Here is a 21,703-nt window from a genome sequence, read left to right as displayed (position 1 = left end):
TAAATCTGATTAAAATTGTACATGACACCACTAAGCCGAACAGTCAGAAAACACTCCTGTCAAGTCTGATGTTTCTCCATGTAATCCAGACCCCCCTTCTTTCACCGGGTTGTCAGCTAAAAGGAGCCATAATAAGAGATCATGTACCTAATCCAGCTTCCTAAGCTGTTTTGAACTGGTTTCTTTAATCACATGTTAGGACTCCCCGCGGAGCAGCTCTCAGGTGACAATGACATTAGCCCAGCCTCGGTGGGATCACCTTGCCCCTCGTGCCCACCGAGTGCAGCAGGAACAGGACACACTCTGCAGAGCTTGGGAAGCCATCAGTGCCATAAAAAATGGGAAATCAGGGCAGCAGGGGGTGACAGCCACTGGGCAAGCGACTGCAGGGTAAGGCGGTGCAAAGGACACTCATCAGAGAAAAATCTCCTTTTGGTAGAGTGATACTGATCTCCCAGTGAGCACTCACCTCCTCTGAAAATGCTGCGTGGGAACAAGTATGAAGAGAAAACACCAAATTATACAATTCCCAAGTCTTCACCTGACTGCTGCAGGCATATCAGGTTTAATAAAGAAGACAGCCACATCCTCCCTTTTATCAGTTTATCTTATAATTGACCATCGATACAGTACAACTTCCATGGTAACTTAATTATTGAGCAAGTGTTTACATATTAAAGATAAGCCCATAGCTATCTGCTGCAAGCACAGTTTGATTGTATCTGCTGGGAGATGTTACAACCCCTTGCTACAGAAAATGTCTTTACTGGAAGCCTTGCACTTACATTGCTGAGAATTGAATGTGGAATCTAATTTTACTTGGAAATCAAAGGCTTCCTCTTCGAGTGGCATCCCTGCAACACCCACCTGGGAGCTGCTGGCTGCTTGGAGAAAAAAATCCTGCTACAGGTAAATAACCTTCAGGTTTTGATCATTTGAAGCCAGTCTTTCATAAAAAAAGGCAGATGAAAGGTGGGAGGTTCCCAGTGTGATGTTCATCCCATTTACCAGCAGTGAGTGCACTCAAAGCCTGATTTAGCTGGAAAGCCAGGCAAAAAGATGTTTAAGGGCAGGCATGCGGTATTAACCCAGAATAACATCCTGCAGGAGCTGAATTCTGAGAGCCAAACCACTCCCAAACCACAGGGCAAGGATCCTCCTTGGGTGAGACAAAACATTCCAAAAAATCCTCGCTGCAGCCACTGAGTTACTGCAGAGTCTGCACAGGAAGATGTCCCACAGCCTTCCCTCCCCACACCTGGAGGAGCTGCTGCCACCATCCCACACTGTCAGAATCTGAGCTATTGATGATCCTGAGATTGTAGAAAGTCTCTGTCTTTCTGTCCCACTGCCAAAGCAGAAGCCATAATTGGTCTGTGCTGGTTCCAAGGTTGTTTATTCTGTTTATCTCTAACATGTTCTGCTGCCCTACTGCAGCTCTGTCCTGCAGGGCAGCGTGTGGGGCTCTGCCCTCAGTGGGATGTGACAAACATTAAATACCAGAAACTCCCTGGGCTGCATTTACAATAACGTGCCAATATCTGTCACCTACGTTGGACAGTGTGTCCCCAGCCTGAACCAACAGAAAAATGCCAACACCACAGTGAAACATGGAGGGCATGAAGAAGTAGAAAAAGGACAAGGCACACCCAATTTCCTTCATCTTGTCCCCTTTGAACCCCTAATCTAGAATCCTAAAATTTTACTTTTGCACCCATGCCACACTTAATTATTACTTATATCAAACACTCAGAGCTTGTAATTCATCCTGTAAGATTGAAAACTCTAAAACTCTTTTCCATGGACAGAGATCACAGCCAGTGTCTCTGGGGGCTCTGTCCAGGGGGGTTCCTGACCCCTGCCAGGGTCCCAGGCCTGCCAGGACAGCCAGAGGGAAGCCCTGGACTCCCACACCAAACACCATCATCACCCCTGCCCAGCGATGCCCGCACAGAGCTGGTCCTGCCTGCACCTCTGCAAGGCCAGGGAGAACCCACCTGGAGCCCCATGGCTCGTGCAGAGAGCAAAGAGGTGAGACTGGAAGAGGGCAAGGAACCTCGACACCCTCCTCGCACACCACAGTGGGACTCACCAACCTACAGCTGCTCAAAACAGGAATCACCTGAAGGTCTGGATTTTACACAGGCATCCTCAAACCACACCTCAGGAATCAGGCTAAAATAGTCTCTGAGCCTGAAGAGCTTTTGATGGATCTCCTCTCCACACCAATAAATAAAACCTCAGCTAGGCAGCTGCTCACACAGATCAGTCCAAGCAGGCTGAGACGAATTTAAACCCCCAACAGAGCTGTAGAGGAGTCAGCATAGAAGTTCACCACAGACTTTGATGGGTTTAGGGTTCTCTATTCTGGGGCATCCTGGAATAAAGCATTCCCCCACTCAGGCAGCACTTCCATGCAATCACAAATCATGGAAAGCCATTCTCACCCGCAGCACTTCTCTTTTTCTGCTTTGAAAAGAAATCCAAATGGCTTCGAGCAGATCTGCTGCAGTGCTGGTATTGGCTCCTGAATGTCTTTTATTGAGTGTTCAATACATTTACAGTGAAAACTTCATACAGGAAAGGAGGATTTTTAAATTTAGGACTCGTTTCTGCCCTGGCTGCTGGTGTTCCAGCTGTTCCAGAAATCAGCTGGTATATGATGCTCTGGCAGCTGTGCTATCAAGGAAGGAGCATTTGGCAGCACAGCCACAACCTCCAGGTTGCACAAGGATATTTGCACACCTTGATTTTTCTAGAACTATCACCTCCCCTTCCCTGGAGCAGCATAATCCCACTTAATGAACTCCTGGAATTATATAAACCAAGGCTAAATTCTGACCCAATAAATCATTGGTCAGAATTCCTACTGACTTAGCTAGGCTAAAATTTTCTTCCACCCTCTGCAATGCATGAAAGCTTGAAATTCACTCCCTGCTGAGCAGCCTCATTGTCTTTTAGGTATTTTGGGGATATGCTGTTTGTTACTGCCATGCCTGTGTCCCTCAGGGGCTGCCCTGGTTATGAAACTGCAGGTGGCTGCTGTGTCTGCACCTCAAGAGCAGCAGCATTTGTAAAACCAGCCCCATCTAGCCAGCTGGGGAGGCACCTCCCTGTCCCATTTCAGTGGAAGCATCCCAGGAGTGGGGTGTGGACAGCTCCTCCACTGCTGCTCCGGAGATTTCAAGGTGAAAACTTGGTGAATTCACTACAGGGGGGAAATACAGGTGATGTGGGCTGGTGTTGGCAAGAAAGAAGCATCAGCAAATGCTCTGGTTCAGAGTTGAGGCTGATCTAACTCAGCTGCATCTCTGGCAAACTCCAGAAAAAGACATGACCTCACCCTGGAGAATGTTCTTTAATCTGGTGAGAGACAGAAACTGCCCAGCCCTGCACAGGTCTCCAAAGTAAAACAGATCTTTCTTTAGTAAAAATTGAATTAAGCTACCATGAGTTGCCATGAAAACAGCATTTTCCATGTTCTTTGTTATCCTATTGCTTCCTAGGCACTCCCTTCTCATTAGTGGAAGAAAGATGCCCCAGCTTTTTGGTCCAGTGTCATTACTCAGGGAATGTGAATGTGAATGTGAATCACTGAGAAATACCAGACCTTAAGCACCATGAACTACCCTCATAAAGCACAGAAAATACAAAGGGATGGTTCTCCTATTCTTTTCTTAAATATTTATCATCCAAGACATGGAGAACAGAGCTTTGTACTTCTCTTCAGCTGTCTCCAGTTGGTATAGGTCCATTTACTGACTGCAAAAACTCAAGGTTACAGGAACAGGCAGCCTGAGCAATACCAAAATACACTCATTCAAGTTAGTTGACCTCAAATAGGGAAAGCTCAAGGACAGGAGTGAGTCATGATAATGATAGTTGGGGTGTTCCACACATTTATTGATCTTATAGTCCATCCCCACCAGCTGGACTGACTCTCCTGGGAACTCCTCAGGGCATCCCCAGGGAGCATCCAGAGCACACCCCAGAACAGAGGTAGCACATTCAGCTGCCACAGCCTAGAGGGGCTCAGACCACCTCACCCATGAGAAACTGCACTAGTTCAGCAAATTCAACCAACCTCAAACTGACCACAAATGCAAGGCTTTTGATTTGAGTTGATAAATGTAAATGCTTCTGTTAAAGGATGACACAAAATGAAACATTTCTTAAGTGTGCTTTTTTGAGAGGGGGGGAAGAAAAATCTTAACTAAATATTTTACACAAAGCCCTTACACGTTGAGCAAAAATTAAAAGACCAACCCCCAGCTATTTAAAATGTCATGAGGCAGCCCTAAGCCCTTCAGCAAGGCTCACACACAGGCTGCTCTGCTTCCCCTGCATCGAGCTGCACTGCTGCCTTGCTTCTTGCACGAGAGCTGCTGCTCCTTGGCTAATTATAGAAGCTTGGATCAGAGCTATGCTGAAGGCAGCTTGACAGAACCAGCTGTTAAAATTACAGCTGGATCCTAAACTAGCTGTGAGCATCCAGCTTTAGCTCGCAGTGGTCCTACCCCCCCTCCCAGGGCCGGCTGCCAATGCCTTGCTTGGCCAGCTGCTCCTCCTCCCCTAAGTTCAGACCCACAGGTTCTCACCTGCAATTTCTGGCTGCCTAAATGCTTTTCTGCTTTAGGGGAGTTGAAGACATCAGAGAATTTCTCTTTGCTAGATGTTTTTCTTCCCACAGCAGCTATCTGTAAGATCTATCACCGCCCCATCACTTTGTCACTGCAATGTTCATGGATTTCCTGGAAAGCATAACAGCAGTCGCTGGCCTCTTGCCATAGCTCAGAGAGATAGAAAAAAGAAAAGTGCACCAAATTTAACTCTAAAAGACAAGCTTTTGCATTTGGAGTCCTCTCCTTTGCCTTCTGGTGGCGACTTTGTGCGGCGTCTCCTTATCAAGGCTGGGAAGTGGTGCAGCATCTTCCCTTGATTCCCACAGAGCCCCAGGAGGCGGCAGTACTCCTTCCCAGGGGTTTGTACCAAGACTGAATCAGCACTTCCAAACAGCTCCTGAAAGGCATGAAAGGCTTCTCCAGCTCCTGGTCATATGATGCCAGTCCTGTGGAAATGTCAGCGCATCCTGGCACGGGATCGATGCCACGTGCGGCTCCCTGCCACAGCCCCGCTCCCCTTGAGCAAGAAAAAATAATGGGAAGACAAACCAAACCTGTCGTCTCCCCTTGCATCCTCCTGCTGAGTTTAGTTGGTTAAACAGCCCTTTGATGTTCCTTGTCTTTACTGCAGCAAAGTCCTGTTTGATGTTTACACCGTTTGTTTTGTGCTGCTGTGGGGACCCACTCGAGCCCTTCCCAAACCCACTGAGGGTGCTGCAGTGCCTGCTGTCTCTCTGGCTTAGATCTGCTGCTGGTTTCTTGAGTGGATTTTTTCAATTGGATCCATTTCCCTCCAAGGCAATTTGGTTCAGTATTTGTTCACTCACTGGGTGAGTTTTTGCTTTGCTCTGGGTGAGGCTGCAGAGAGCAGAAGTGACCTGCACAGCATCTCCCCCCATCCACCTCCCATGGTAGCAGTGCCAGGACACACCAAGAAGAAGCAGTCATTTGTTTTAAGGCAATGACTGCATTTCCCTCAAACCTCCAAGGAGAGAATGGAGAAAAGTTTCTTGGAGCAAGTCCTGACATGGAGTTGTGTAATGTTAAATGCATAAAGGATTATACTGGAAAGACATGAAAAGGAGACTGAACATCAGCAGTGGGGTCCCTCTGCTTCAGCTGAACATATTTCTGGGTAAACTTTCCTCCTTCAACCATTTCAATATTTCTCCAGAGCCTTTCATCTTAAACTCTTCCTCCCTATTAGACAAAAGGTTTTTGGGGAAAAAAAAAAACAAACAAATCAGGCCTTAATCCCCCTTTTTTGTACCCAAAATCCACAGCACAAGTGCCAAGACATGGATGCCAGACTTCACACAGCCCCACTGGGGTCGTGCCCTGCTCCTGGGGCTGCCAACATCACACCTGACACATGCCAGGTGCTGCACAGGTGAGGAGTGAGCAGGGGGGCTCAGAGCCACCCGAGAGGGGCTCCACCCCCAGGAGAGGCTGTGGGGAGGGGGAGCAGCCCCCCGAGCCTGGCTCCCAGCGTGACTCAGGCCAGTGATGTCAGCCTGGAGAACAGAAGCTGCTCTGTGGCTCGGCAGCAGGAGAAGGAGGTTTCTGTGCCAGGCAAGGTTGCTCCCTGGAGGGATGCTCGTGCTTTAACCCACTCCTGACAACAGCACATCAGCCTCCAGTGACCTTGGTGCTGGGCTGGGAGAGCTGCAGGGTTTGCAACTCCCACCAGGCACTGACACCCCCAGCCCTCTGATGGAAACCTCTGGACAGGGGCTGCTTTTTGGGGGCATCTGTACAGCACTCAGAGCACTGCATGCAACAAAATGCTCTTGAGAATCCTTGAAATGCTAAAATGCTCCTTTAAAAAGCCAGCAGTGGAGGCTGCATCCTTTTTGGAGAGGGCTAGAGCCCCGCTGCCACTTAGCTTGACACCCTGCATCCCTCCCTGCCATGCTCCCCACTGCTCCAACAGCCACAAGGAGAAGCACCAGCAGAACCTGCACAGCACCAAGCTCACAGCAGGCTGCAAAACTCAGCCAAGAAGCCAAACTCCCTGATACAATCCCTGCCTGGCTGTGATGCCAAATCACTTCATCCTCTGTGACACTGAGACAGGGCAGAGGTGCACACCAAAGAGGTGCAGCATCCCTGTGCCCTGGGCTCCTCACTGAGCCCCAGACCAGCCTGCTCAGAGATCAGCCCCACCTTCACCTGCCCTGGGTGCAACCACACACAGCCTGAGCTGCTCCTGCTGCCAGCTGGCAAGAGGGAAAATGCAGCCAGACTTTGGGACCCTGCAGCCAAGCCCTGACAGACAGGGCAGGACTGAGCGTGGAGATTTGTAAGGTTTTGCTGAAATCCAGTGAGAGCCAAGCCTGGTGCTTTGGTGCAGCCAAACACAGGAATCAGTTGCTGGGAATTTACTGGAAATGGTGATTTAACAGAAGCACCACTGATGCAATCCCAGTGTGCACACCAAGCACCAACATGCACTGCAGGGAACTGGTGCCATGACTCCCTACCACAAAGCATCTCCCCCTCCATGCCCACACCTCTGCTTTGCAAAAGCCAACATGAATTCTCCACAAAATACAAGGCTATCCTGATTTTTGATGCTTTTTAATCATGTTCTGCTATTACTTTCTTATTTCCATCTCTAGGTCTGTGAGGAATCTTCTTACAGGGATTGGAAAGAGAGGCTAAGACAGCACAAAAAAGCATCCCACAGTGATGGATGCTCCACAGATCCCATGACAGCCGCATCTTCCTGACACACGCTGCTGCCCTGAATCACAAAAACAAGAGCTTCCCGTCAGTGAGGGGCAGGGCAGAAAATTAGGGAGCTTCTCTCAAAGCCTTGCACTAATACTTGAGCCTTTCAAGCATCAGAAGAGAATTTAATCCATTTTACAACTCGCATCAGATAACAGTGACATTAAAAAGCAGTCGGAGCCAAGCAGCAACGTCTTTTTGAGGCTATTAAGTAAAAATAAATTAACTTATTTCTTTATATTGAAAATTCCTCTCTACGGACTGAGATCAAGGCCGACTAAAGCTTTTGACAGCTGTTTGCCCATCATCCACATCTGCATTGAGGTTAAATAGAGATTTACACTCACGGGAACTTCTGAAAAACTCAGACCTTTGGATCAAGATGCAGCCAGTATTTTCAGAAGTTCAACTCACAAAATGTTAGAAGAGCCAATTATAATTAGGCTTTTTCTACATTTCTATATATGGTGTAAATCAGGAGGCAAGCCACTGGCATTACAGGAAACTTGCCAGCAGAAAAGCAGAATGAGGGGGAAATAAACTGTTTATTTGCACGATACTATTCACTTTACAGACACCTAACACAGCCAGGGCTTTCAAAGCCATTTATAAATTTGCAGCATTATGTGGCACTAAAGCCTTTACTGTGGAATTCAGAGTCTAACGTGACCTGGTGTTTATCCAGTGCCATTTCAAACCTCACTGCCCTCAGCAGAAATACCTCTGGGGCTGCAGCTCGGGTTTGGGCACAGGAACACAAACACCACAATCCCTGCAGGGATTCCAGCACCGAGCAGGTCCCGGGGATGAGAAACTGGTTTTGTTCAACACTGGGGGCACATTTACAGACACTGCGAGCTGCCACTGCCACAGCGCTGACACCAGCTGAGGAGCTGCCCCGGCCTCGGACACTCGGACACTGCTCGGACACTCGGACACCCCTTGGACACCCCTTGGACACTCAGATACCCCTGGGACACTCCTTGGACACTCAGATACTCCTTGGACATTCCCAGAACACTCCCAGGACACTCCCAGGACACCGCGGGGGCTGCCCCGGGCTGGTGCTGCAGCCCCGAACAAAGGGTGGGCAGAGCAGCAGCTTTGCTCCCACACCAAAGGCTACTTTTAGATGTTTTAAGCTCGTAAGGAACAGGGGGAAGGGAGAAAAGGTTTAAGGAAAAAAAAAAAAAAAAAAAACAAACCCAAAGGATCTGAAGTGTTTCTGTGCCTTGTCAGGTCAGAGAGGAGGCACAGCCCTGCCCTATGCCCAGGGCCACCTGCCCTGGCTGTGGAAATGATGGAGGATGGCTTCATGCACACACCGGCCCCAAAGCAGGCAATGCCACCACCCGGGGAAGGCACTGGGATGCTCCTGCACACCCCAGGGCACCCAGGCAGGTGACCCTGCTGTGCACCACTGCCCTTCCCTACATCACACAGTGCCTGGACAAAGCCCGGCGAGATGCTGCTGATAACCCTCAACATGGTTGCTTTCATCTCCTGGTTTCTCTTATTGCTCCTGTGAGCTCTGTTTCCTAAGGAACCAAGGCTTCTGTGAGCATTGCTCATCCATCTCTCCCTCTGGCTTCTCAGCATCTTGGATAATTTCAGCCAGATGTGGCTCCTGTAGTTGCTGAACACTCCTCTCCCTTTCTCACTTATAAAGCAATGGGGTAATTCTGCATTTTCCAGAACCACCCTTGTGGTGGGGCACTGCCTCTCCTGTGATGTCTGACATCTCCCTGCTCTCACCTTAGCCCAACCATACCCCATCCTGCTCTGTGTTTGTGCAGTGCTCAGCACAGCATCACCCTGACCACGCTCAGACCTTCACCTGGGAAAAGCCAGGAGAGCTGCCCTGGAGCTGCTGGAAATATAAAGAGGAACATCAGCCAAGGATGTGGGCTGCACTAGGGGAAAAAACAACAGTGAACTAAATCTTCCTGCTGGTCTGCATGAGAGAAGCTGAGATGGCAGCTGGCTACCATCCTGACCACACACATGAGCTGGCTCAAATCCTTCCCAGTGCTAAAAGCAGCTCTTGATTTAGCTGACAGCACCTCAGCAAGAGAGGTTTGGTTTAACTCTCTTATTTAAGATGCAGATCCAGTGTCTTGTCAGCAGTTAAAGGATGCTACAGGAAGGGCTTATGCCATTTCTCCCCACTTGCAAGGAGCTGGTTTCACACATCAGCTCTGCCCCAACCCTTATCAAGTCACTCCCACAGGGGTGATGCTCTGACTATGGAGCAGGTCCAGTGGGATGGAGCAGTGTTCCACATAAAGACTTCCAGACAGCATAAACCAGCACAAGAAATAGGAAAGAAACCCCAACAACACAACCCACCTTTGTCTCTCTTGCACCTCTCATGGGAGCCCAAATGTGGGAACATTCTGTTGCCACAACCCTCACACTGCTACAGTGCCCTGAATGGGGACTTGGTTATTTCTTTCAACCTTCTCACCAGCACCCTTTTCTCTCCTGGTCCAACTGTCCTTCCCTGCAGCACAGGAGCTGCAGCAGGGCAGTGATTCCCTGGCACAGCTACGTCTGTGTACGTGACAGGACCCTGGGGAAAACCCCTCTGGAGCAGCACACTTCAGCCCAGCCCCGTGCAGCACTGAAAACCTGCAGCCTGCACAGGAGGTGCCCTGCTCCCCTCTCCACCCAGAGATAGCAGACCCTGCCTGTCCCCAGCCAGCCATCCTCCCAGCCACAGTGTCACCACACCTCCTGTCCCTCGCCACCTCCAGCCCTGGGCTTCACTGCAAGGTTTGCAAAGCAAAGGGAGGGGAGGCTCTGCTGTGGCCTCACAGCCCCTTCTGCACCAGCATCTCCTCAAAAACCACGGGGGCTCAGGGCTCAGCCAAGGCCACCAGGAGCCCTCAGGCTGATGCTTTATTTCTTTGCTCAGTGCTTTGGGCTGTCTGATGTGCAGAAAACCCCGTGCCCTCTGAGGCTGCCATTAGCACTGGTTTGCTCCCTGGGTGCTGCTCAGCCCTGTAATTTGCTTCTGAGGTTGTGAGAAAACCCACGGCAGAGCTGGTGTCGCTCTGACACCCACAGCTCCTCACTGGCTGGAGGAAATGGGGTAAGAGACAGCAGAGCATTGGGTCTGTCAGTTAAAATAATTGGATTTTAACTGCAACACTGCTCACTGTTTTGTCTCATGAGGCCCAAAATAAACTGCATTACATCACTGCAGGTCACACTGAGCTAATAAGGATCTCTTCCTCACACTGGGAAAGGACATTTTTGTGTCCCCTGTGTTTTTTCCAGTGCTTTGCAGTCAGAGCTCCTTCCAACTGTGTGAGTGCAGGGGAAAATTAATTCAAACTGCTGCCCAAATTATGCAAGAGCCTCATGGAATGGAAAGTGCACATTAACAGATTTTACTATTTTAGGGTGTTCTTTTATGTCTCATAATTTATTTTGCCATCATATTTGCAGACAAATGGGAAACAACACAGAAGCCAAGTAATCCTGAGGGTTCTGAGAGAAGACAGTACAAGCAAATAAGCACCTTCAGAGAAATGCTACCTGAATAAACCACAGCTGACCTGAATAGTGACAATATGATCCAGCCCACAGCTCTATAAATACAGGAATACAATCCAACAGAGCCTAAAGCCCCGACCATCACTGACTTTGCTAATATCCCCAAAGTTTTGTCTGTATCTTCCAGCCTTCTCAGCAGCTCCAGTGGAAGCTCACAGGCCACCTCAGGTTGCAGTAGCACCACATTATTTTACTCTGCAACCCAAGAGGCAACCCACCCATCTATGGAGCTACCAGCCAAATAATCCCAGTCTCCCACATTCCACCCCAAAGGACAGGGTTTAAACATTCACCTGGTGCAAATCTGGATTCCTCCAACACTTTCATGGGACCTATGATAATTTTTATCAGCTGAGGTGCCCTAACTTCCCAAGACCAGTGAATGAAAGCAGTGAAGTCGAAGTTCAAAGGGCAAAGAATTCTCTTTTCCTCTCTCTCAGCCACGTTCCCATTCTCTCATCTGCAGCCTGATATGCATCAGAGCAGCTTCACCTTGAGCAGTTGATATCATCACAGTGCTCCAGCTCTGCAAATACTATTCCCTTTCGCTCCCTCCACCTCTCCCTTGGCTAAAATAAATCCCTTTGATTAAGAGAAATCAAGAGCACCCAACTGAACTAACTTTCAGCAGGTCCGCTGGGATTTTGCCAGAACTGCCATCTATCAACAGCAGTGGAAAACAACCAAGCTTTTTAAAACCGATCAAAATATTTTTAAAATTTATCGAACCTTGCAATTGCCTTGAGATACAGATCCAGACTTGGATGACAATTACAACTGGCCCCTGTTTCTAGGAGAATTCAGCACCCATGCCCCATTAAACTCCGTTAGGAGGGACAATTAGCTGGAGACTGGCAGTAATTTTGCCAGTTCATTTACCAGCAGGGACAAAGCCAACCTGAAACGTGTGAGAGTTTCAAGACAGCTATCGTTCTGTGCTGTTGTACAAGAAATGTACTGCTGGAGAAAGGGATGTGGCCATGGTGTTAATTAGGATTGCTGGGGTGTAAATAATGTTTTGTTTCATAAAGTCTGGCTAGGGCAAACAAATTATTCAGCTCATATTACAGCTGAATGAAGAGCTCAGATGTATAAGAGGGTGTCTCTGAGAATCGATAGTGGATGACTGAAACATTTAATCACAGTTTTACTGATCTCACTGGACCATCTGACTGGCCAGTCAATGGAGCTGATATCCTCATTAACAACAGAACCATCAGTCTGAAACTCTAACGGGGCAGAGGAGCTGAAAGCTGGGAACAGCACATGGGCTTGTGCTCCAAGGCTTCCTAGGGAGCAAGGAACTCTAAATCTCCTTCAGGAGGTCCCATGTGCTGTCCCACCGTGGGTGAGTGGCTGTGATTGCACAGCACAGCCCCAGGAGGGGCCATCTCACCTGAACCAGGACCCGTGGATCCACAGCCAGGCTCCTGCCTGGCTCAAGAGCTGGTTTCAATGCCCAGCACTGCCCACACTGGGCATTTCTGCACATGGGAAGTGACTTTGTTTCCCAGTTCTGATCCTGCTACCTGGCATCCCTCTGCATCTCACAGGGCAGATGCTTCCAGCAGTCTGGGAGACGTGCAAGAGCCTTTGGGGCAGCTGCTGCCTTTGCATCCCACCCTGCTGCTGTTCATCCCCCTCCCCAGCAGCTGAGGTTTGCTGCATCCTCCTGCCAGGCTTCCCTCTCAGCCCTGACCTGCACATCTGACACTCCTGGCCCGAGGCTCATTCCTCCTGAGCCTGGCAGCTCAGCTGTGAGAGCTTCTCTTGGCATCTACAGGCTCCAGACAGTCTCTCCCCAAAGGATATTCTGAAAGACACTGAATTTCTGACCGGGGTTTCATCAGGCTGCCCAGAAAAGGATGTTGCTCAAAACTATTCCAACATAGCATTTTCTTATTTTTCATGCAGTTATTGAACAAACATCAGAATGCAAAATAGCCCCCGGGACTGGAAAATGGAATTAAATCTTCCAGCAAACATGAGAAAATGGATACTGACATTTCTATTAGCAACAAAATGTTTCATGCTTAGAAACTGGTAACCTGACACTGCTCCAGGGAATTCAGGAGGGTGAGGAAAAATGCTCTGAGATAGCATTAGGAAGAAACAGAGCTAGAGGTACACTCCAGTGAGACACAGCTGGATGTGGGGTGGGCAGGAGGGTGCCCTGGTGGCACTGCCACCTCGGTTTGTTCACAGACAGCTCAGGCCAGTGGGAAAAAGCAACATTCCAGACCCTGTGTCACACCCAGCTGGCAGGAGCAGGCACAGGAGGCCCAGCACAGTGACAAAACAGCCCAAATGTCACTGGAATGGCACAAGAACTGCCCAGACACCCAGGAACATTTCTGCTGGGGACATTTCTGCTGGGGACGTGCTGAGTTAATGGTTGGACTCGATACCTCTCCAGCCTCAACGATTGTGTGATGTTCAGAGTGCTCCTTTCCCACAGGACACAGGGTTTTCCCTGGGCTCCCTTCTCAGGACACAGCCCCAGGAAACAACCCAGCCTGAGAGCTGCAAGCTGCAGCAGCAGCTGGTTTGCAGGACAGGCTGGAAGGAGGGGCTGGTTTTGGCACAGGGTGAAGGAGAGGTGGGCAGCATCCCTGGGGATGGGATGGTGCAGCAGAAGGGGAAAGTTGGCACTGGGAGTTTGGGGGTGCATGCCCAGCTTTGTTTCGTTGTGACATCAGCCTGGAGGAGCCTCCTGGCCAAAGCTCCCTTCGGAATTTACTGTCCAGAACAACCAACAAATGACATCCCAGCTGCACAGGTCATTTGTGTGGCTCCTATGCTGGGTTTTGGGGATAGTGCCATTCTCAAAGACAATTCACAAGCTAAAATCACTTTTACATCACTTACATGATGCCCACCAGGCTGTTTCTCTTCCCCTCCTCCTCCCCAGGGCACTGCTCACTGAAAATGGCTCACCCTCTTCTCTTCCATTCTGTATTTAATGGCTTTTGAACTTCAAAGAGAGGTGAGAAAACCCTTTCACTTCAGCATGCAGTTAAATATTGTGCAGCCACATTACTGAAGAACACCTACAAAATACGCTGCTAAAATAAACTCCCCTTTGAATTCTTCTTATAATATCTTTCAGAGAGCTCAGAACACACTGCCCTTCTTCCCACACAGCACTGAAGCACCTACTTCACTTTAACCAGGTACACACTCTTCTCAGAGTCGAAAGGACTCATCATGTGCTTAAAATTATGCATTTTCCTCAAGTACTTGGTTGAATCCCAGCTTTTATATCCAGAAGTTACACAATAGAAATTGGAAACATTATTCTTGGGTGGGTATTATACACACATTGGCAGATACATTCAAAAATTATCTAAGAAATCAAACTATTTATTGTTAATAGAACATGTCCGACTCCAGCATACAGCTTTTATAAAAATCTAAAATAAAAATGTGCCTAACATACTCTCTATGAATATGGATACGCCCCACACACTGTGTGCCTCATGTACACAATACAGCAGAGCTGAAATGCTCAAAACATAAATTAAGAATATATGAGATCAGAATTTAATTGTGGTTTTCATAACAGCAAACTGCTGGAGCTACCTGCATATTATTAGTCTTGAAAAGCATCATGAAAATAATATTTTAACCTTTAATCTGTAACATGGTCTTTGCTAATAAAATTATCCCAGAGTCATCCAAGCACATAGCTGGTGTCAACTACTTAATATGCAGAATAAATTAAATGCCACTTACATATAGCAAAGAAATACCCAGCTAATTTCATGCACTTTCATGCTAGTGCAGCCACAGAGCTGCACCTCTCCAAAGCCAAAGTCACCTCGAGGACACAAATGTCCTTTATCTCCACTTCCATCCAGCTCCACACCTCCTGCTCCCAAAAAGAAACCCCCTGGTGCTTGGCCGGGCTCGCTCCTGCTGAATGGACTCATGATCACTGATTTGTTTCCATCAGGCATCCAAATTCCCCAAATCAAACACAGGGAATGCCAGGAGAGATCTTGTGCAAAGACCACACTTACTTCTCCTACTTAATGACATATGGGGAATAATCAACATAAAGAACATATAAACAGAGAGGGAGAAAATGGAAGGTGCTGGACATCAAAAAACTTATCTGCCAGAAGTGTCTTTCACTACCTGCAGAATAAGGCTCCTGCTTCTCACTGTGGATGAACTCTTTTCGTTCATATTTGGCTCTGATCCACTGTTCCCGCAGTAGTCTGGAAAAAAAAAAATACAGAGAAAAAGAAACATGGTCCAAGACACACTAAGAAAGAAATCAGAACCATTAATTTTTCAATAAAAGCACAAGTGTGTTTTAAAAGTCTTCCAAAAATTGCATTGTTCAATCTGAAGTCAAGGGTTTCTTCTGCTTACAGTTGGACAACAATAAATCATTTTCCAATTTTATTGGAAACTTATTTTTTTTAAATGCACAGATTTAGCAGAACAGCCTGTCCCCACCCACCCAATCAGCCTCCGTAAAAAATTCCCTCAGTACATGAACCATTTTAGACCTAATTTTCTCAGGCCACATTCTTCAGTGAACAGGGTGAGTAAATGAAAAACCCCAGCTATGTACAAAAGAGAGATTACTGCCCTGAAGATACCACTACAGAAGCAGAAGGTGCTGAAAACCCATCTGGCCAAGCTCTCCCAAACTCACAGCCCATACTGCCAAGTTTAAGAAAGCAGTCTATGATGCATGGCAGCAAATATGATTAAAAAGTCATTTACTTTTAATACTGAAATTATACTGATGATTTATACACCAAGACCTCAAATTCCAAAAGGGAAAAAAAATACCCCAAATATTATAATATATTTTTTTTTGCTATTTTATTTCCGCATGAGTGCTCGAACCAATGAAGTAACTTTGATCTAGAATATGCTGGAAGATGCTTCAAACCATTTTTAACTGAACTTATTTCTTAATTGCCCTAGAACCCTAAATAGCCCAAGCAGGCAGATCACACTCAGAAATAAAGGCATGTGTTATCCCAGCTTCACAGCAGACATTTTGGAGCTGCCTACACTGAAGACAGTAAAAGATCCCCCAGCACTGAGCACTGAGTGTGTTTTGTAAAACCATCACATTTCAACACATCAACTTCTCTGCCACTGAAAACTATACATATGCTTAATCACCTTTTCTTTTTTGCTGATTGTGCAAACTAAATGGTATTTTTCAGCAGGCACATCCCAGAAATGCTCAAAGAATATAAACATACCAACGCTGCTTATGAAAATTCATCTGCAGGTACAGCAAACACATTCAATAAATCTGCAAGACACTATCCAATGAGAACTGTGGCTGTGATTGGTTTCCTGGCAATACAGGAGGAAATAATTACACAGATTTTGTTCCTCCCGTTGTGTCAGCTCCTTGCTTGGGGCACCAGCCTTCTCCCCAAGGCTCGGGGAGCACCACTGCTTCCCTGGCCCCAAAACCCAGCTGCGAGCTCCTGCAGCAACAGAAACATCACCAAGTCTGCCTCTCCCCTCCTGCTCCCATCTTTGGCTGTTACACACCTGCCAAGTTTGCTGTGAGCTCTGAACAGCCACGTCCCTCCTGCTGCCATCCTGTGCTGTGCTCTGTCTGGGTGCAAGCCACCCTCACGAGGTTCAGGTGCACTTTGCACCATTACAAAAAGCTTGGAAAGGACCCTAAAGGTCATCCCATTCCAACTCCCCTGCCACGGGGTTGCTCAAACCCCACCCAGCATCCAAGGGTCCAGCAGGATGCCTTTTCTGGATCTGATATCCACAAACATAGAAGCCTGATGACCCAAAAGATGGCACACAAATGCCTGTCTATAATTCTGTCAATAATCAGCAGAGCTACCGAATTTTAATCATAAAATAAACACCAATACTTAAACTTACTGCCCTTCTTGCAATTTTTCCTGGCCAGCTGCTGCGGACAGCTTGTTATCACTGAAGCCAAACTTGGACCTTTTCAACAAGAAGATGAGGGATTGAACTGGGAGGAAGAAAATTCACACCACCCTCAGCTCCAGCTGACGTCAGTGGCTTCAGCAGGAGCTGCAGCTGCTCCGAGGCTCTGAGAATCACGGGGGTTCAAGCACAGGATAAATTCAGGCTCACGTGCAGCAGTGGGAAACCACTCCTGCTGTAGGATGCAGGCTGCACAGCAGATGCCCTGCAGGGCTCATCCCTGGGGAAACATCCCCTGCAGGGCCTGGCTGCCCACAGCAGGCACCACACCCCAAGGGAAACCCTGAGAAGCTGTAAAATCCTCTGGGGGCCTCTCTCAACATCTGGCTCTGCTGGCAACTCCCAGAGCATGTGGGAATCCAGCTGTGCCACCTTCCCAGCAGCTTCCTGGCACTTCACACATTCTTCCCCTTTCCTTATCATCACAAACCCAAGCTTTTGCAGCAGTAATTTCCCAAAACCCAAGACACACCAAGAGCAGCTCACAGTTTGGACAACTCAGTGCAAGGCCACAAGCTGCAGCTTCTGCTCCACTGGTTATTTATAGAAAGCAGAACAGCTCCAGTAAAAGAAACCAAAACAAAAACCCAGCTAGGAGTTCACCATCTCCCTTCACCGCAGGACAGAAGCTGAGCAGGGCTTTGACCACATTCACTCTCATGGATTAGATGCAATCCTGCCATAAAAAGCTGCTGGGGCTAAACCCCAGTCTCACCAGCACAGCTCTGATGAATTCATCCAGGAGCAGGAATGTGTCCTGGGATCTATAGGAACTGAGAGCAATTGCAGGGTAGAAGACCCTCAAACCATACAGGGATTGTAGGAAAACAGCCACCATTTCAGTAGACTGATCTTAATTTAAGTATATCTTCAGGGGCTTTAGAAATATCTGTTGCTGTGTTTCAGCTGAAATGAACTTTTCCAGGTGTGAATACGTGTGCATGTAACCCAGGGCAGACATCACATACCCAGCACAGGAGCCTCCATCCAAATCCACCTTTGACTCCAAAAGGAGTTCTGTGACCAGAAAGGAGTGTAGGAACAGCCCCTTGGGATTTTACTACATTTCTGGTGATGGGATAATGCAGCAAATCAGCAAATATATTATTTTTGTTTGTTAAAAAAATCTAAGTGCATCATTCCTAAACTGCGGAGATGCACAGCTTTCAGGATCAGCTCCAAAAGCTTTAACAGCCCACTTAAATCTGTCAGGCTGCTGGTTACAGGGAACTCGTTGTTTTTTGGCAATTAGAACAGAAAAGTCCTTGTACTCATCAAAAACCTAGAGGTAAATCAACAAAACAAAACAAAACACTATGGAAATCCACATTTCCAACAGATTAAGGGAAATATTCATCCCCCAAATGGGAAAGGACTGAGCTTGACTGAGGGACAGCAGGTCCAGAGGCTGAAAAAGCCATTGGAGGCACTTGTTTGCTTTCCTGACCACCCACATGAACACAAGGGCTCTGCCAGGGGCCAGGCAGGAAGGTTCCAGAAGAAGCCACTGGAGCAGTTTTATCTTGGTCCCACCTACTCAAAGCTCACAGCAAAAGGCACCACAGGAAAAGCTGCTCAAGCAGTTTAATATCAAACTGTGGCTGCACAGCCTCAGCGTGCTGTGTGCAGGAGGTGCTGGCCAGCCAAATTCAGTCTCCAGTTTATTTTTTCCCCAAGATTGATTGTTTCTCAGCTGGGCTGGCTGATGCACTCCAGAGCACACCCACAGATGCTGCACATAGAAGCTCGGGATTTTTTGGAGACATATGACAGACAAGAATCCCCAGCCAGAGGTGAAAGTGGCCCAAAAAACATCCAACACCACACACCACCACTGCCTAACTGCATCCTTGTGAAGCACCATCAAGCCCAAGAAAGACAAAAGAAATGAATGACATCCAGAAACACCATTTCCAGAAGCCAAATTTGTAGCTTCTGGAATTTCTCAGAGGTTTTTCCAGCAAAAGCCAGCATGCTTTCCACAGGCAGCTTGGTGGATGCAGCTATGCCAGGTTTCTGTCAAACAACTGCTCTAATGAAATTTTAAGTCAGAGTCCAAATTCTCTGCTCAGACTGGAAGGAGAGCCACTGCAGCATTGACTAAAAGCCTGTCTAGCTTCACTCTTTTCCTATCTAGTAAGTTCTTGCTGTGAGGACTTGCTTTTAAAGAGCTTTGTGGAGGCATGAGACAGCTGGGGGCTTCTTCCAGGCTCTCTGTGCATCACATCAGCTTGTAGAGCCTGAGGATTGATGTGCCATCCCCCTAGCAAGCTGCAAGAGGTGAGCAAAAAGACAGGGGTTTGGCTCTCAAGGCATAAAACCCTTGCATTGTGGATTTGGAGAATTTAAAACTGATTCTGAGTATGCAAAATCACAACATTCTCAATTAAAATGTTAACTGGCTCCTCTTTTGTTTGATTGCTTTACATGCACTGTCCAGTACACCAACACTATTTTTCAGAATGGTTAAACACCAATTAAAAACATGTAGGAAACAGCCTCTGTCGGTACTACCTCAACCTTGTAGCAATTTCCTTTGGAAATTAAAGGAATCAATATTAATTAATAGGTTTACAAGCTAAAGCAAAGAGAAAATGAGCAAGAATAGAGAATACCATGGGTGATCAGGATTGAAGGACTGAGCAGATCTCAGTATTTGGGTGACTCAAAGAATTTCTGAGCCTGAGTGACCAATTTGAGCCACCAAAGAGGCTCCACCACTTGGGACTGAACTGATGCACAGCCACTCCCAGTGGCCACACTGCAGCACTTCCAACTGTACACCCAAGACATCAGGCACTTCTGAGAGCTGTGAATGTAAAATCTGAAAATGCTTATTAATAACTAGCAGCCTGAGCACATCTCAATTTTACCCCTGTGGACATTATATAATGAAGTTTTTATGTCTATAAAGATTTTATTATCTATGAGGTACTGGCAAAAGGAGGTGGCAGAGGAACTGGTGAGAAGTTTGCACCCCTGACTGCCACTGTGCCTATGCATGGCAGAGGAGGGGACTGGGGCTATGCTGACCTTCTCACACCAGATGGAGGTGATGGGCTTGGTAGCTCCTCTACCAAATCTCAAATGATTAGAAAAATAAAAAAAAATCCAGAGATCTATCAGGCAATTTTTCCTCTGCACATCTCAATCAATACAAAAAGCCAGTTCAGCAAATAACTGTTGTTCTTTAGATGTGTGCTTTTCTCTGACTGATGCCTCATCTCGTTCCTGATACCACAGAACCAGCACAGCCCAGGCCATCTCATCCTGCCCCATTTTTCTGTGCAGACAGTCAGAACACTGAACTGCTCTGCAGGAGGAGCAGATGCAGCTCCCACTTATCCAAGCACAGAGAGAGGAGCAGAGCAAAGCTCTGCAGCTCATTCCCAATTCCACACCATGAGGCTCTGCATTCCCAAGCAACAGAAAACCTTGGTAAGTATTGGGCAGGGACAGGGATGTACTTCCAGTTCTGCAAAAGCCCAGTAGGAGATTATCTCCCTTTCTTCTATCAGTTTCCAGCCAAGTCACAGACTGAACAAAGCCTTTTTCCTTTGCTTTTACTCAGGAGTGAGTACCTGCTGCTGAGTGGTGACTCAAAACTCAGCCATGTGCTTGCAGCATATCTGCCCCACAAAAATCTGTTTCACAGCTCTCTTCTGCTGCTGTGGTGTACCAAGCTGGGCCATGACCATCCAAAGAGAGGTTTTGTGGTTTAAATTCCACACCCAAAGCTCTTAGGGCCAATACTGCGGCGGCACAGGAACATCCCAGAGCCTGTGACTCATTTCACTGTCAGGGACTCCCCAGAGGAACAGGAGCTGGCAGCTCTGGTCACCGTCCCTGGGTCATGGATCAGTGCTGGCTGACAGAGAAGATGAGAGGAAAGAACAGGATTTTTTGTTTGGGGTTTTTTTGGTTTGTTGGGGGTTTTTTGGTGGGGTAATTTTTCACCTACGCACTTTCCTTGGGCAATTTCAGAGCACCCCTCCAAGTCTCTAACCTTTGCTGAGTGTCATGCAGAACCAGGAAGCCACAATGGGGCTTGTGAAGGATACAGGAGCCAACTGCAGCAGGCAAACACCACGAATTTCCCAAAGAGCCAACTACAACATAGTAGGCATGAAGAAAAAAGAACAAGCTGGCACTGCAGCACTTCTTCCCTCTTGCTCCGAACTTCACAATTTGTCATACAACCAAAGCAGAAGGATTCCAGAAAGAGCATTATAAAATTAAGCTTCAAATGAACAAGCAGCTGCCCAGGCTCTGCAGCTGTCCAGCATGTGCTGCTGTTGGAATTAGAAGCACCAAAACCTCCTGATGCTGCAGAAGGTGGTTGGAATCATTGCCAGTGCTGGATGGAGGTGTCATCCATGGTGATGCTTCCCAGGGCTGCAGGCTGGGAACAGCTCATGCTATTGCAGTGACTGGACTGCAGCGAGGCGGGGAAAAAGCTAAATATACCTCCCAGTAAAAAGCAGCACTCCCCTGCACTTGTTTAGCATGCATCTGTTGAGAGGCACACAGAGCCCTGAACTAGAGACAGAAAAATACAACTGGGCACAGCACCCTTGAGACACTCCCAGGGTGTGATGTGCCCACAGCTGCTGATCCTGCAGCAGTGTCAGGACATTGGCTGCTCCTGAGAGAGGTCACATCCACCCCACTGCATCCTGCTGCTTGGCAGGGACCCAGCAGTGCTGCTCCAGAGAACCCCTACCAGAGCAGAGCTCCAGCCTGAGCACAGGCACCAGGCCCTGCAGGCTGGGAACAGCCCCAGTGCAGAGCAGGCACAAGCTGGGACCACAAAAGGCTCAGAAACT

The 21,703-nt window shown here is 47.8% G+C and overlaps 1 protein-coding gene across 5 annotated transcripts in view; it reads right to left on the bottom strand.

Annotated features, from left to right (window-relative positions):
* The window catches only part of ADAP1 (ArfGAP with dual PH domains 1), a 50,033-nt gene that overhangs the window by 13,794 nt on the left and 14,536 nt on the right, over positions 1 to 21,703 (bottom strand). For all 5 annotated transcript variants that reach the window (XM_021539715.4, XM_021539712.4, XM_021539716.4 and 2 more), the window contains exon 4: positions 15,057 to 15,139. In XM_021539715.4, coding sequence (XP_021395390.1) covers positions 15,057 to 15,139 — 83 coding nt within the window. The remainder of the gene's footprint in view (positions 1 to 15,056; positions 15,140 to 21,703) is intronic.

The sequence above is a fragment of the Lonchura striata genome, chromosome 14, assembly GCF_050655825.1.
Source record: "Lonchura striata isolate lonStrDom1 chromosome 14, ASM5065582v1, whole genome shotgun sequence".
NCBI classification, from domain to species: domain Eukaryota; kingdom Metazoa; phylum Chordata; class Aves; order Passeriformes; family Estrildidae; genus Lonchura; species Lonchura striata.
The sequence above is the reverse complement of the archived record's forward strand: the minus strand, read 5'-3'. Positions and strand labels throughout refer to the sequence as shown.